Below are 14220 nucleotides of genomic sequence, written 5' to 3'. Positions count from 1 at the left end.
CCGGCCTTCTTCCGGCGGCGTTCGGGCGCCTAACGCCTAGGCGCGATTTTTGCAACCATGGTCATTATATTAAAATTAAAATATATAAATGATAAAAAAAATAATAAATAGTCTAATATTATAATTTATGAGTTATAAAAAAAATTATATATATCAACAATTTAGTTAACAGATTAGTTAATCATTAACCGTTAATCAAAATATTTAAAACATTTAATCAAAATTTATCAATTTGGTTGATTAATCAATTTTTTCACTGGATTATGTAAACCCCCCTCTGAGTTAAAGTATTTTGAGACTAATGTCACATGACATATCACTTTCCTTCAAGTTATCCTATAAATATTCTCATACCTAAAATACATGATAAAATTTTCCAAAAGTTAGCACTAGAAGTAACAACTATGTAAGACTATTTGGTCAGAACACACCCTTTTCAGCCATGTCAGTCTTATCGTGTTCAAGTACGGATGAAAGAGACTAATAAGTTTGATGTGGTCAGGGGCTGGCTAGAGACTAGAGTAATAGCCCTCATAAATGGCATGCCAACCACACGATTCAAGACCTAAAATTGAGCAGAAATCTCATTTATAGTACTACCAACCCAGGTTCCAAGCAAGATTCCTCAATCACACTTCAGACAAAAATTCAAATGATTAAATGCAGATTCCTGATTTTTTCAAAAAAAAAAAAAAAAATAAGTCAAAAGACACATATTACCATTTCATTCAGGATTCTTTGATATATAAGAATAGAGTTCCGCTCTGATAAGTTATTTTTTCATGTGGATCCCAATACAAGTGTTTACACTAAGATTTTGTGTGTGGGAGTAAAAGTTGGGAGTACACATAGTATTTTTCATAAGAATATAATTTTAACTTTGAAAAGTAACCCATAAGAGGTAAAAGAACTGTATACCTAATCCACATTTGTTAGGAGGAGCTAACAAGGAAACAAGAGGGGTGAGGGATCCCTCTGCAACTTGCCCCTCGATAGATCTAGTTTTTTCATCTTCTCTTCACACCAGAATAACTGTTCCTTGGTAATTTTATCCATTCTTAAAAGCCTTTCCATGATTTCGACATCCATTAGCCCGAGCAATAAGTCTGCATCTGCTGGTGTGCAACTCCGGGACTTCCTTTTCCAGTTCTTTTTTTTCTTCCATTGATACTTCAGTTTAATCGCTTTCTGCATTGTAAAGTGAATATCACTTTAATGAAAACAGTGGACATATCAAATCAATTATAAGCTAACTCCAGTGTCAAAATCTTATAAATACATTTCTTCAGTTCTGTTGTAGTGTAACACTTACTTCCCCAAGAGAAGATTGAATATGTTCCAGTGGTGTGGATGTCCTGTTCTCAACTCCTACAAGATTACTGGCACCGCCTGATTTTTTCTTTTCCACATTCAGAAATAGATGAAAGGTCGAGATTGAGCTTTCAATTATTTTAATTAGATCGGGGGCTAGAACCACCAACTCCTCTTCCATCTTTCTCTTAATGGAACCTAGAATTCATAGACCAGATTTTGTCAACACAGAAGATTCTTTGCAGGATTTCTGTATAAACTGATATGCATTTGCAATGGACATAAGTCAATATGCTTTTAATGCAAGAAAGCTGTTGCCCATGAGCTTATATACCTTGTATTTTGGGGACCTGAAGTATGGGCAAGGAACTCCTCATACGAGCATAAATTTCTGGCCTCAAACCTTGCTCGTATGGCTCATTTTCAATAAATCTTTGTAACAGAACCTGGAACTGCTGAAACTGCTGGGAGCAGTGGTTGTAGGTGGTGGAACTTTCAGGTTGGGAAGATATTTTCTGGATCAATTGTGTATACTGGCAGTGAATTATCTCCCATGTCAAGCAAACGTGAGCTACATAAGCTGTTTCAAGATCCTGATAAGGATTGGATCCTGGGCGGTGCAAGTGTTCAGTTTCATCTTTAGGTTCATTATCCATTTTCTTCAAAGAAAGATGTTGAAAGGTAGACACAAGCTTTTTATATGTAGATTTCCGAGATGGAGATGGAGATGGAGTTGAAGGAAAGTAAGAACCTGCAACATTTTACTATAAAGGCTAAAGAGATTAACATGATGAATCAATGATTCAACATTTTACTGTAAAGGCTAAAGAGAAGAACAAAATGAATCAAAGATGACACTGACTGTCACTTATCATGTATCCGTGCACTCCATGCCTAAAAGATGACAAAGTAAATAAGAACATAAATAAACCATGATAAATCATAAATTGCCTTATCCGGTTATCATAATTTTTCATTCAATCCAGCATGGCTGGATAATTCAGAAACAATTTTTTTCAAATCCTAAGTGTCTTCTAGGAATCAGATTATGCAACTTTCCACACTATGTTTTGACAAAATAATTCAATGATTTTTAGTTTTATTTTCTTTCAGGCAGATGATAATAAGCAACCAAACTATCAAACTCTTAGCAGCATATTAAAGTAAATTCTAATGTTTCACAAACATTTCAAAATCAATAAAAGAACACCTCATCATGAGTATATTCTCATGAACCAAGGTGAAATTAAAGCAAGAAAACCATACCCAATTCGTGCAGCTGTTGGACTTGTAGATGATCAAAGAACAGCATCCGCTCACAGTATTTGTCGTATACAGCATCAAATCCAGCACAGAATAGCTTCCCAGCTTCTAAATCCCCCCATTCATTAATGTTTTCCTCCCCCTCTTCTTGTACTTCATAATCGCCAATTTTTTCAACCCCGTCCTCTGGAGACATCTCCTTGGGAATCGGCATCATGGAGTTGTTTCCTCTATGTTCCTTCAGTCTGCCCTTCAATTCATTGTTGATAAATTCATTGTCATCATCCACTTCGGTACTGTCAAAACCTGCCCAGGCTGATTTAACCAATTCTCGACTACTCTCATTCTTAAGCTCTTCCCTTACACCCTTCCTTTGATTTGATTTGCGTGCTTTCCAGAACTTAATCACTTTGACGACGTTCATCCCGAAACAATATTCCCCAAGTTGGTTCAATTCAACTTATCAATTCTCTCCTGATTTTCTGCAGAAAACCAAAACTTAAACTCATCCATAAACAGAAAGTTTGCTTACAGAGTATATTCTATAACCTAAACCCAAGTATTTCGTATTCCAAGGAACTTCAAAGCTCAATCAACACCCATTATCTGCACATTTCCATTCATTAACACAGCTCAATCACAAAATAAATAAATAAAGTGGGACCAATCATTTATCTACAGTCCATTAAAAGGAAAACACAACAATCATAGAGATCGCTTACAAAATCTATAGTTTACCTCCAAGTGAGTAAAAATACCATCGAGAAGGAATTAATTCAACTGAGCAAAAATATACACATATTTGAATATACAGACAGAGTATATATGCATGAATCAAAGTATTTACCAGTGTAAGTATCATTTGGAACCTGAGACGGTAAACCCTAGGATTGGCGAGAAGATGAAGTGGTCACGGAAATGGGTGACGGTTTGGTTCGATCAGAGAGCAGAATTAATGCACTAGTCAAAACTCAAAACGCCATTGCCGTATTTGACGCTACAAAAAAATGCCGCGAAACTATACAAGGACTATTTAGAATTAATTAGGATAGGATTAGGATTAGGACGACCTTAGATTTCTTTATAACCACATATCAATTTTAGTTTCACGAGTATTAGTAAAATGAAACTTTTGATCCATACAATTAATTCTTATTAATTTTCATCAACGAGTATTATTTTAGTATCAATTTTCACTATTGTTTAGTGTCAAAATTCATCACGTCGGTAACTCCTTTTGTTTAAAGACATGTCGAAATATAAAATTATTAAGGATATTTTTATCATTTTAAAATTAAGATCCCAATTTGAACATGAATAAAGATATTTAAGTCTTAAGATCTATCCCAATTAACCGTTCTTTTCCGAATTGGATCGATTATAGAACTTAAATCACTTTATTCATGCTTAAATTGAAATTTAAGTTGAAAAGTGATGAAAATGATCTTAACAATTTTTAGATTTCAGCATGTCTTAAATGAAAGGGTGATTGACGTTATGAATTTTGATACTAAAATAATAATCGTGGATGAAAAATTAATACTAAAACAACAATTGTAAAAGATAAGAATTAAACATGTGGACATTTACTCATTTCTTTATATATTATGCATTTTATTTATTGTAAATTTCATTCCTTTTTTTTTTTTTCTATTATTACTAGGGATGGAGGGATGGATTGATGTTTATGACATAAAATATTATTATCCACGAATATTTATAGTATCTTAACAACCAATCCGTTAATCACTGAATTAGAAACTTCAGAGTTTTTTACTGATCTATACCTCCTATATATACCTGAGACTGACACTAAGTATTTCATTCACTCATCTTTTTCAGTATCAATCAATTTTTCACAGTCATGGCGTATTCTACCCTAGCTGCATTTATCTCCCTGTTGTTTTTTACCGCTTTCAGCTTAACGTCTTCAGTTGAGGTTAATCACGATGGAAGAGCCATAACCATCAATGGCGTTCCCAGAGTTCTCCTCTCCGGCGCTATTCATTATCCCCGAAGCACCGCCGAGGTATCTATAGATTGTTATTCGAGCATGCATGCCCTGTTTAGCAGCACAATAGTACATTTTCTGTTATAACAAACTTTGAGTAAGGCGAATACTTACTGCGTTTCACCTTGCAGATGTGGCCGGATTTGATGAAGAAAGCCAAGGCAGGCGGTCTGGATGCGATTGAGACGTACGTTTTCTGGAACGCTCACGAACCGGTTCGCGGTCAGTATGATTTTTCCGGCAACCACGATCTCATTAGGTTTATCAAAACAGTCGGCGATGCCGGAATGTACGCTGTTCTCCGCATTGGTCCATATGTTTGTGCCGAGTGGAATTACGGGTAATCATTTGCTGTTAAATACTTACATTACATAACAAAATCCACTGTTTTCATCGATCTCAAATCATTTCCTGATTTTCTCTTTCTTCTATTGACGAACAGAGGATTTCCGGTATGGTTGCACAATTTTCCCGGCGTTAATGAGCTCCGTACCGCCAATGAAGTGTATATGGTAAATTACAGTAATCTTTCTCTCTCTCTCTCTCTCTACAATTAGAGTGTCGATACTACCTGACACAATCGTATATGAATGTCTAGTTATGCTGGAAATGTTGATATCGATACCGATAGAATTGATGACTGATTATTTGGTGTTAATTTTTCAGAACGCGATGAAAAACTTCACAACATTGATTGTTGACAAGGTGAAAAAGGAGAAGCTATTTGCTTCACAAGGAGGGCCTATCATTCTGGCACAGATTGAGAATGAGTATGGCAATGTGTATGAACCTTATGGAGCTGCTGGAAAAGCATATCTTGATTGGTGTGCAAACTTTGCTGACTCTCTTCACATTGGAGTTCCATGGATCATGTGCCAGCAAAAGGATGCCCCTGAACCAATGGTATATATTATATATACAGATTTTAGTTTTTAACATTCATTTATTGATTATCATATTGATTGATTGAATGATTGAATCTGCAAATTAAATGGTGACAGCTTGAAACCTGCAATGGTTGGTATTGTCACCAATATAAGCCCAGGAACCCTACTACCCCAAAGATGTGGACTGAGAATTGGACTGGATGGTAATTAAGTGAATTGAAAATATGAATAACTTTAATTTGAAAATAGTGGGAATATAATGATTCAACTAAATCTGGATTGAAGGTTCAAGAACTGGGGAGGCAAAGACCCATACAGAACTGCAGAGGATGTTGCATTTGCAGTGGCAAGGTTTTTCCAGACAGGAGGAACTTTCCAGAACTACTACATGGTTTGTGTTCTCCTCATACTTAGTTTCTTTAGTTAAGGTTTTTGCTTATGACTTTGATTATACATTTCTAGTATCATGGTGGAACAAATTTTGGTCGCACTGCTGGTGGTCCGTATATCACCACGACCTATGACTATGATGCTCCAATCGATGAATATGGCAATGTGAAGCAACCAAAGTATGGTCATTTGAAGCAACTTCATGATGTGTTGCACTCCATTGAGAAGACTCTCACCACTGGAAACATTACCACCACTGAATTGGACAATTCTCTTCAGGTAATATGGCTCAATAATACACTTTTTCTATTGATCTTGAATGATTCAACCTCCTCCTTTTATGTAAAATTTTCTTCCCATTTTCAGATCACAGTTTATGCTTTGAATGGCACATCAACTTGCTTCTTTAGCAATGCAAATGAGACATCTAATGGCACCATCAACTACAAAGGAGTTGACTATGATGTTCCTGCTTGGTCTGTAAGCATTCTGCCTGATTGCAAGAAAGAAGCTTTTAACACTGCTAAAGTCAATACCCAGACTAATGTCATGGTGAAAGATGACTCGAACACGGCTGAGCAGAAGACTTCTTCACTGAAATGGTCATGGAGGCCTGAGAAGATTGATGACACTGTCGTCCTTGGCAAGGGAGATTTCGCTGCAAATCAAATTTTTGACCAGAAGATCACTAATGATGTCAGTGATTACCTGTGGTACATGACAAGGTATAATATTAATCCCCATTTCTTGGTTCTGAAAACTATAAATTTTTGCTGAAACTTTGTTGAAACATGGCAGTGTGAACCTAGACAAGGATGATCCCATCTGGAGCAATAATATGAGCATCAGGATTAACAACACTGGCCATCCATTGCACCTTTATGTGAATGGGGACTTCATTGGCTCCAATTGGACCACTTATGGGATTCCCAAGTCTGTCTTCGAGACCAAAGTGAAATTCAGACATGGAAAGAATCAAATCTCGATTTTGAGTGCTGCTGTTGGTCTTCAAAACTATGGTTCATTCTTCGACATGGCTGGAACTGGATTGTCCGGTGGCCCAGTTGAGATCGTCGGAAGAAAAGGCGATGAGACCATCTCTAAAGACGTATCTTCCCACAAATGGTCGTACAAGATTGGACTCCATGGCGAAGCCCACAAACTGTTCAGCAATCAATCTCGCTTTGCTTCTCAGTGGCAATCTGATAAGCTCCCTGTCAATTCTAGGATGACTTGGTACAAGGTAATATATATATACATTGATCTGGTCTTAAATCTGCATAGATTTTAACTATCTGTTTTGGGTGTTTAGACCACTTTCAAGGCTCCAAAGGGAAAAGATCCAGTTGTGGTGGACTTGGTTGGTTTAGGCAAGGGGTTTGCGTGGGTGAATGGCAACAACTTAGGCCGTTACTGGCCGAGCTTTATAGCCGAGGAAGGTTGCTCCTCGGACCCTTGTGATTACAGAGGATCATACACCAACAACAAATGCGTCTCAAATTGTGGCAAACCAACACAGAGATGGTACCACATCCCGCGATCCTTCCTTAACAAGGGCGACAATGAACTCATCCTTTTTGAGGAGATCGGAGGCAACCTCACTAAAGTGAGCTTCCAAACAGTGAGGGTGGGTAGTGTTTGTGCAAATGCTTATGAGAAGAAGGTGATGGAGATATCATGCCATGGCCGCCCCATTTCTGCCATTAAATATGCCCATTTTGGCGAGACACAAGGGGTGTGTGGATCATTGGCGAAGGGCAGTTGTGGTGGCGCTAAGGACGCTCTAACCATTCTGAAAACTGCATGCGAGGGGAAGGAATCCTGCTCGCTGACTGCCACTGAGGGTGTCTTCGGCAAGACAAATTGTGATGGGAAGAAGAGCAAGAAGTTGGTGGTGGAAGCTGTTTGCTAGAAAATTGTAGTTCTCATAGTTTTCGTTTAGTGGCAGTTTTAGATAGGGCTAGTTTAGTTGCTAGCTGCCTAGCTATCTAGGGTAAATTGATAATTTGGCATTTGGTTAGCTTTAATAATTAATAAAGAGTGATTTCTGAGCATTATTATTGCAGAATACAATTTCTCAACTTCCAAAAAAAAAAAAAAAGCAGAAAAAGAAGGCAGAAGTTAAATAGGTTTATCTGGAGTAAATATCCAAAATGGTCTCTCGACTATAGCTAAATTTACAAATTGACCCATTAAGTTCTTAATTTTGCAATTTTGACACGATTTGGTCTTTTATCTATTTGATCGTTTGTTGACTGTGATCGACGATCTCCAGAAGAACCTTCAGCTCTCGTCGGAGGACGTGGAGGCCTCCAGGATGACGTTGCACCGGTTCGGAAACACGTCGTCTTCTTCGCTCTGGTACGAACTTAACTACATTGAATCCAAAGAGAGGATGAAGAAAGGCGACCGGATTTGGTAGATTGCTTTCGGCAGTTGATTCGAATGTAACAGTGCGGTCTGGAAATGCAACCGAAACCTTAAAAAACCGATGATGGATCATGAAATTACATATATATCCTCAAAAATCACAGTAAATAAACGGTCAAATAGACAGAGGACCAAATTGTGTTAAAATTACAAAGTTAAGGACTTAATTGGTTGAAATTGAAAGTTGAGGACCAATTTGTGAATTTAGCTATAGTCAAGGGGCCATTTTGGGTATTTACTCGTTTATCTACTATTTACACGGTCTTCCCAGGTAAGTTGGATATCCTCATAGTAAAGGGGGTTGGGGCGGTGACATTTGGCGTAATGTTGCAAACTTTCAAGTGAACATCCCTTCCTCTTCTTTTGTACCTCAGAGACATATGTTGCAAAAATCTAGGACTTGAAATCAAAACCCATGATTATTTCAAATAGTTTTACTATGGGTAATTCTATTTACACCACCCTATTTGCTATTTATATCACCTATTTAATAAGAGTAATAGCTTTTTTTTGGGAGAAGAAGAGTAATAGCTTTATAGGTGGTGCAAATGGAAAAGTGTACCACCTTAAATGTAGTCAAACATTAAATAAATAAATTATTTATTTTTATTTAATAACCAAATTATTAATTTAAAAAAAAAAAAAAAAAAAAACTAGACTCCTTGGCTTCTCCGGCGGAGAAGGCGAGGGGCTGCCTTCTCACTGGAGGGCAACCCAGTTGCCTTCTCCGGTGAGAAGGCCATAGGCATGTCACCAGAGAAGGTTCTGTTTTTTTTTAAAAGTTGCCTTCTCCGGTGAGAAGGCCATAGGCATGTCACCAGAGAAGGTTCTGTTTTTTTTTGTTTTTTTAAATGTTTTAATTAATTAAATTTTGAATTAAAAAATTATTACTCACACATAATAAATGATGTTTGATTAAGGTGGTGCAAATAACAATTTGACCATCTACTTGGCTATTTACACCACATATGTAATTATTGAAAATTTTTACCTTTTTAAAATTTCAATGTACTTTATAGAATTAATTCCAGAAATGGTCTTCTGACTATTGTGATTTTCCAAAATTGGTCCTTGTCTTTAAATTTGGACGAAATAGACCCTTGACTATAAGATTTGTTACAGCATTGGTCCTTCCGTTAACTATCCGTTGGTTAGAGGTTAGTGAAGAGGCTAAAATAGTCATTTCCTGTAATTGCTTTCTTCTCCACTTGCCCTGGGCACCATGGTCTGGTTGAATATGAAGGGATTGTGCTCCTGCTTAATCCCAAGTACACCAAGGCGGTTTATGAGTGCAATTTGGTTCTGGAGATTAATCCCAAGTACACCAAGCTGCTTTTGAAGAGGGCCAGGTGTTATAAGGCTCTCAGCCACCTTGATTTGGCTCTCAGAGATGTCAGGAGAGTTTTGGAGATGGAGAAGAATCATTTTATGGCGGCGGAGATTGCGGAGAGGGTGAAGGCCACGATTAATCAGAACGGCGGCGCAGTGACATTCCAGGGGCCTTGATTTGGCACTCAGAGATGTCAGGAGAGTTCTGGAGATGGAGAAGAATAATTTCATGGCGGCAAAGATTGCGGAGAGGGTGAAGGCCATGATTGATCAGAACGGCGACACAACTAACATTCCGGGGGCCTTGATTTGGCTCTCAGAGATGCCATGAGAGTTCTGGAGGTGGAGAAGAATAATTTCATGGCGGCGGGAGAAGGTGAAGGCCATGATTGATCAGAACGGCGGCACAATTGATGACATTCCGGTGGATTTGATTCCTGTGCCGGAGTACGTAGAGCCGCCTATTTTGTCCTCCAATTCGTCCAAGGCCGCGGCGGCAGCAAAAAACAAGGCGTCGGTGGGGAAGAAGAAGAAAGGACAGAAGAAGAAGAAAGGTAAAGATGAAGAAGAAGAAGAATAAGATGATGATGATGATTATGAAAATGGCAAAGGAAACAGCCCCCCAGAGATTGTCCCTTCATATCCAAGTGTTAATGATATCCGAAAAAGAAATTAAATTTGGTTTTTTTTTTTTTTTGTCCTTTAGCAGAATGGATCATTAGATTGATGATATCTATGTTCACAATAAACTTACAAACTCAAGCTTTGTAAAATCACAAAGTTGAAGCACCAAATCTTCTCTGGTGGCTGCTCAAACTAAGCCAAAAATATAAACTTGTAATAAATCTGCAATTTTGCAAGACAACAAACGATAGAGTTTAGTAGTTTACCCAACATCAGCATATTGGTTCTCCGCCACCTCCACTGATCTTGTTTCTGCTTCACCTTTTGTTTCTCTATTAAACACCCACCTTTTGTTTCTCTATTAAACACTTCAAAATGCTCTGCACAGTAGTAAGCTACTTTGGCTACGGCAGCCATTGCTCCCACGGTAGTCACCATCAAATTCATGGGGATGTTTGGGTATTTTGATTAATTTGGCGTATAAAAGGAGAATTATACACTTAGCATGTTAAATGACTACTTTACCCTTTAATTTAACTTCCACTTAATCTTCATTTGACAGAAAGACCAACATTGGAAAGAATTCGAAAGTCAAGTGTCTAAATTATCCAAATTTAAAGTCGGGGACTAATTGTGAAAAATCAACATAGTCGGAGGACCATTGCTGAAATTAACTCTACTTTATATTTCATTTTGACCAAAGGGTGGTGCAAATAGCAGCACCCTTTACTATATATACTCTTTATTTGTACTCTTCCATTTTTATTTTTTAATATGGCAAAAGATCATCAGTTATCTTTATCTTGTCTCAATAAATATATCAGCATTAAATTTTTGAAAGAGTAAAAAGTTTAAAGTAAAAATAATATTTTCCTATTTCAAATGAAGCTTCAAACCTTGCTCGTCAATTCTAGAACCAAACTTCAACTTGCTTTGAAAAATTAAAAAAAAAAAAAGTTAGAAATATTTTTTTAAAAAATATATTGTGTGGCTCTAGAGTGTGGCTCTTGGTCAGTAACTTTTCTAATTTTTCTATTTAGAGCAAAACCAATTGTGTTTTTTTTCTTGATACAAGCTTCTTTAGTGAATGGCGATCTTATTCGCAAATCGTTTAAATTCTTAAAGGAGTATGATTTCCCTTAAAAAAAAAAAAAAGGAGTATGATTTTGAATCCTCTTAGACCCAAATTTAGTTCCTTTAGCCACTTTAAAGCTTATCGAATTCATATTGCTTATACCACCCTAGGATTATAAAGGCCAGACCACGGAGTCTCCTTTGCTGCAATGACATAGCCAATTCCCATTTCTTTGTTGTTGATATCAAGCGTGGCATCCACGTTAAGCTTCATCCGTCAGGGGTTTACTCCAACATTCTACTGACTGTTATTTGGGATGGATTGTTATTCCCCAAAATTAAAACAATCATGGAGGAAGGTAGTAGCTTCTTCGAGTATAGCCTGGGTAGGACCTTGTGATTCCAGATCTTCTCGTTCTTAGCTTTCCAAATCTTCGAGCAAATCATAATCATCTGACCAAGAGCCTTATCGTTAAGCATACTAGAGCCGTCATAACCAGTAGATCCCCTTGTAACATCCTGTAGCAGCTACGAATAGTATAGTGACCTCTTTCCTCCCCCATCCAAATAATTTTGTTAGCTTGAATTCTGCAATTGAAAGTTTCATAATCCGAGTCACGTCCTCCTCAATGAAAATGTCTTCATCAATGTTAGGCAGCCAAGGTTCATACCACACCCTTATAGAAGTGTCATCCCCCACCCTCATCTATACCCACTTTTTGAAACAGGTTGTGCTTCAAGAATACTGCCAAATAAATAAAGGATTCCCGGCCCCAGGCTAGCTTCGAAAAAAGAAAGTCTAGGAAAGTATCCAAGACTTTTGCCATCAAGGAATTTTAATTTGTTGTTGGATGATTCTCCAACAAAATGGAAAAGAAAAAGAAAGTATGGATGAAAATGCCCTATAAAGGTGCTTCCCCAACTCTAAGAGGTACCCCACAACCCGACCCGATAGAGCATTTGTCCACTTTGGACATAATTCCCACACTATCACCGTCGAGGTTTGAACCTTGGTCTCTTCTCCCAAATATTGCCCACTGAACCATTGAGCTAATCCCAAGCGGGTGGTTTCCTAGTTACTTCAATTGTCCTTTGGAAAACTTATTTTGCCTTCATTATTGGTTTCTGTTCTGAACATGCATTTGAGGGGAGTTGTTAGCTAATTCGTGGGCTAATTTATCTCCCACATTTTCTTATACATAGCAGACTATTGTATAAGTTTCATTTCTCTCCGGTTTGTTTTCGTTTTCTCCTTGTGTAAGTTGTTGTCATTTTCTGCTCTCATTTCTCTTTAACTGCTTATGATTTTCTACGTGTCTCACATTTATTATTTTTGTTTGAGTTTTATCGTCGTGGTTGTATAAAATATTTTGATCGATACTTTAATTAAACATATGTATCTTTATTATATTGCTCATTTCTCTTGAATTGCTTTTGATTTTCTACTTGCCTTCTCATTAACGATAAAATAAAATTAACATGAAAATTATAAATTGATTAAAGCCGGGAATGAACAGTTAAAGGTGCCAAGGAATGAACATTAATCTGCTATCAATATTTATCAATATCCAGGGATGGAGCCAGAAATTCGGTTGAGGGGGGAGGGGGGGGGGGGGGGGGGGAATAAGTAGGGACAGATCCAGAAATTTTTTTCAGTAAAGGCGAAACATTAAAACAAAAGAGATAATTAAAAAAAATAAAGACGAAACATTAAAACAAATGAGATAATTAAAAAAAATAAAGACGAAACATTAAAACAAATGAGATAATTAAAAAAAAAAAACAGATCTCATTATTAATATAAAAGAATGTTATATATATATATGCCAATAAAAAACTACATTAATGCCAAGATTCAAACCCTTATCCTTAATCATAACTCAATATGTGCTCAACCAACTCATCTAAATCAACTCTTGAAAACATTCAATAGTTTTATTTTACTAATACTAACATATGTACTATATATATACATATATACATATAAAAATTAGGGAAAACGACAATTTTTCCCTCTGAATTATGTGATTATAGCACATTTTCCCCCTGAGTTATTCATGTAAGAACATTAGTCCCCTCAATTATTTTAAAAATTGGTGGTTTCTCTCCCTGATATATTAAATTGACATTTCTATCCTTAAAGTAAACATTTTATTTATTTTTCGTCTCCAACAAATTATTGCTTATAAGTTGGGATGATTACAGTTCGATTCGAACTAAACCGGACACTATAACAATCGAATTGAAAGTTTCCCGTTATGATTCAGATCTAGAACCCAATATTTGAATTTCAGTTTATTAAAATTATGAATCGAAAAAATTGGATCCTGAACCGTGAACTTGCAGTTCCGGATCCGGTTCGCGATTTTGAACCGTCTTTATTTTAAATAGTCTAAATTCAACAATAAATATATTTTATTTTTTTCAGTCCGGAACATGAACCGGTCGTTCCGGTTCGTGATTTTAATAAATTTTAAATATCAGGTTTCAATTCTAAAATGTAATTGGAATATTTCAGTTTAGTTGCTATAGTGTTTGTTCGGTTTGAACCGAATCGTTGCGATAATTTGATGAAGAAAATAAATAAATAAAATATTTATTTTAAGGGTAAAATTTTCCATTTAACATTTCAAGGAGAAAAATAGCCACTTGAATAATTCAAGGATAAAAAGTGCTATAAGTATATAATTAAGGAAAAAAAATGTTATTTTCTCCAAAAATTATATATGAGGTGGACGTGGGTTGAGGGGACAGCTGCCACCTGCGCCTTTGGCTCCGTCCCTGTCAGTATCTAACAACCAATCCGTTAATCACTGAATTTGAAACTTCAGAGTTTTTTACTGATCTATACCTCCTATATATACCTGAGAGACTGACACTAAGTATTTCATTCACTCATCT

The 14220-nt window shown here is 36.6% G+C and overlaps 2 protein-coding genes across 4 annotated transcripts; one reads left to right on the top strand and one right to left on the bottom strand.

The window, feature by feature from the left end:
* Positions 1-821: 821 nt before the first annotated feature.
* LOC109190249 lies at positions 822-3602 on the bottom strand. Of its 3 annotated transcripts, XM_019340716.1 has the most exons (6): positions 3422-3602; positions 3130-3180; positions 2578-3056; positions 1646-2062; positions 1313-1509; positions 822-1188 (listed from the first exon to the last, which is right to left on the bottom strand). In XM_019340716.1, the coding sequence occupies exons 3-6, from the start codon at positions 2996-2998 to the stop codon at positions 943-945; spliced, it is 1281 nt and encodes a 426-aa protein (XP_019196261.1). In that variant the 5' UTR covers positions 2999-3056; positions 3130-3180; positions 3422-3602; the 3' UTR covers positions 822-942. The 3 variants fall into 3 exon arrangements, with proteins under 3 accessions (XP_019196261.1, XP_019196260.1, XP_019196262.1); XM_019340715.1 differs by lacking the exon at positions 3130-3180; XM_019340717.1 differs by lacking the exon at positions 3130-3180 and having other exon boundaries at positions 1097-1188; positions 1309-1509.
* Positions 3603-4434: 832 nt separating this feature from the next.
* Positions 4435-7897, top strand: LOC109190274 (beta-galactosidase 15-like). Its single transcript, XM_019340749.1, has 10 exons — positions 4435-4603; positions 4717-4925; positions 5028-5097; positions 5252-5488; positions 5587-5675; positions 5758-5863; positions 5935-6141; positions 6229-6587; positions 6661-7105; positions 7175-7897. The coding sequence occupies exons 1-10, from the start codon at positions 4439-4441 to the stop codon at positions 7772-7774; spliced, it is 2487 nt and encodes an 828-aa protein (XP_019196294.1). The 5' UTR covers positions 4435-4438; the 3' UTR covers positions 7775-7897.
* Positions 7898-14220: the final 6323 nt, after the last annotated feature.

Source organism: Ipomoea nil, unplaced genomic scaffold (genome assembly GCF_001879475.1).
Source record: "Ipomoea nil cultivar Tokyo-kokei standard unplaced genomic scaffold, Asagao_1.1 scaffold1576, whole genome shotgun sequence".
NCBI classification, from domain to species: Eukaryota; Viridiplantae; Streptophyta; class Magnoliopsida; order Solanales; family Convolvulaceae; genus Ipomoea; species Ipomoea nil.
The sequence above is the reverse complement of the archived record's forward strand: the minus strand, read 5'-3'. Positions and strand labels throughout refer to the sequence as shown.

Excerpts from the sequence above, each read along its gene's own strand:
- LOC109190249 (XM_019340716.1), bottom strand. The coding sequence starts at position 2,998 with ATGAACGTCGTCAAAGTGATTAAGTTCTGGAAAGCACGCAAATCAAAT. Across the intron at positions 1,510-1,645 it reads TCAGGTCCCCAAAATACAAG|GTTCCATTAAGAGAAAGATG; the intron begins GTATATAAGCTC and ends TATGAATTCTAG. Across the intron at positions 1,189-1,312 it reads TTCAATCTTCTCTTGGGGAA|AAAGCGATTAAACTGAAGTA; the intron begins GTAAGTGTTACA and ends TTTACAATGCAG.
- LOC109190274 (XM_019340749.1), top strand. The coding sequence starts at position 4,439 with ATGGCGTATTCTACCCTAGCTGCATTTATCTCCCTGTTGTTTTTTACC. Across the intron at positions 5,098-5,251 it reads CCGCCAATGAAGTGTATATG|AACGCGATGAAAAACTTCAC; the intron begins GTAAATTACAGT and ends TTAATTTTTCAG. Across the intron at positions 5,489-5,586 it reads AGGATGCCCCTGAACCAATG|CTTGAAACCTGCAATGGTTG; the intron begins GTATATATTATA and ends AAATGGTGACAG.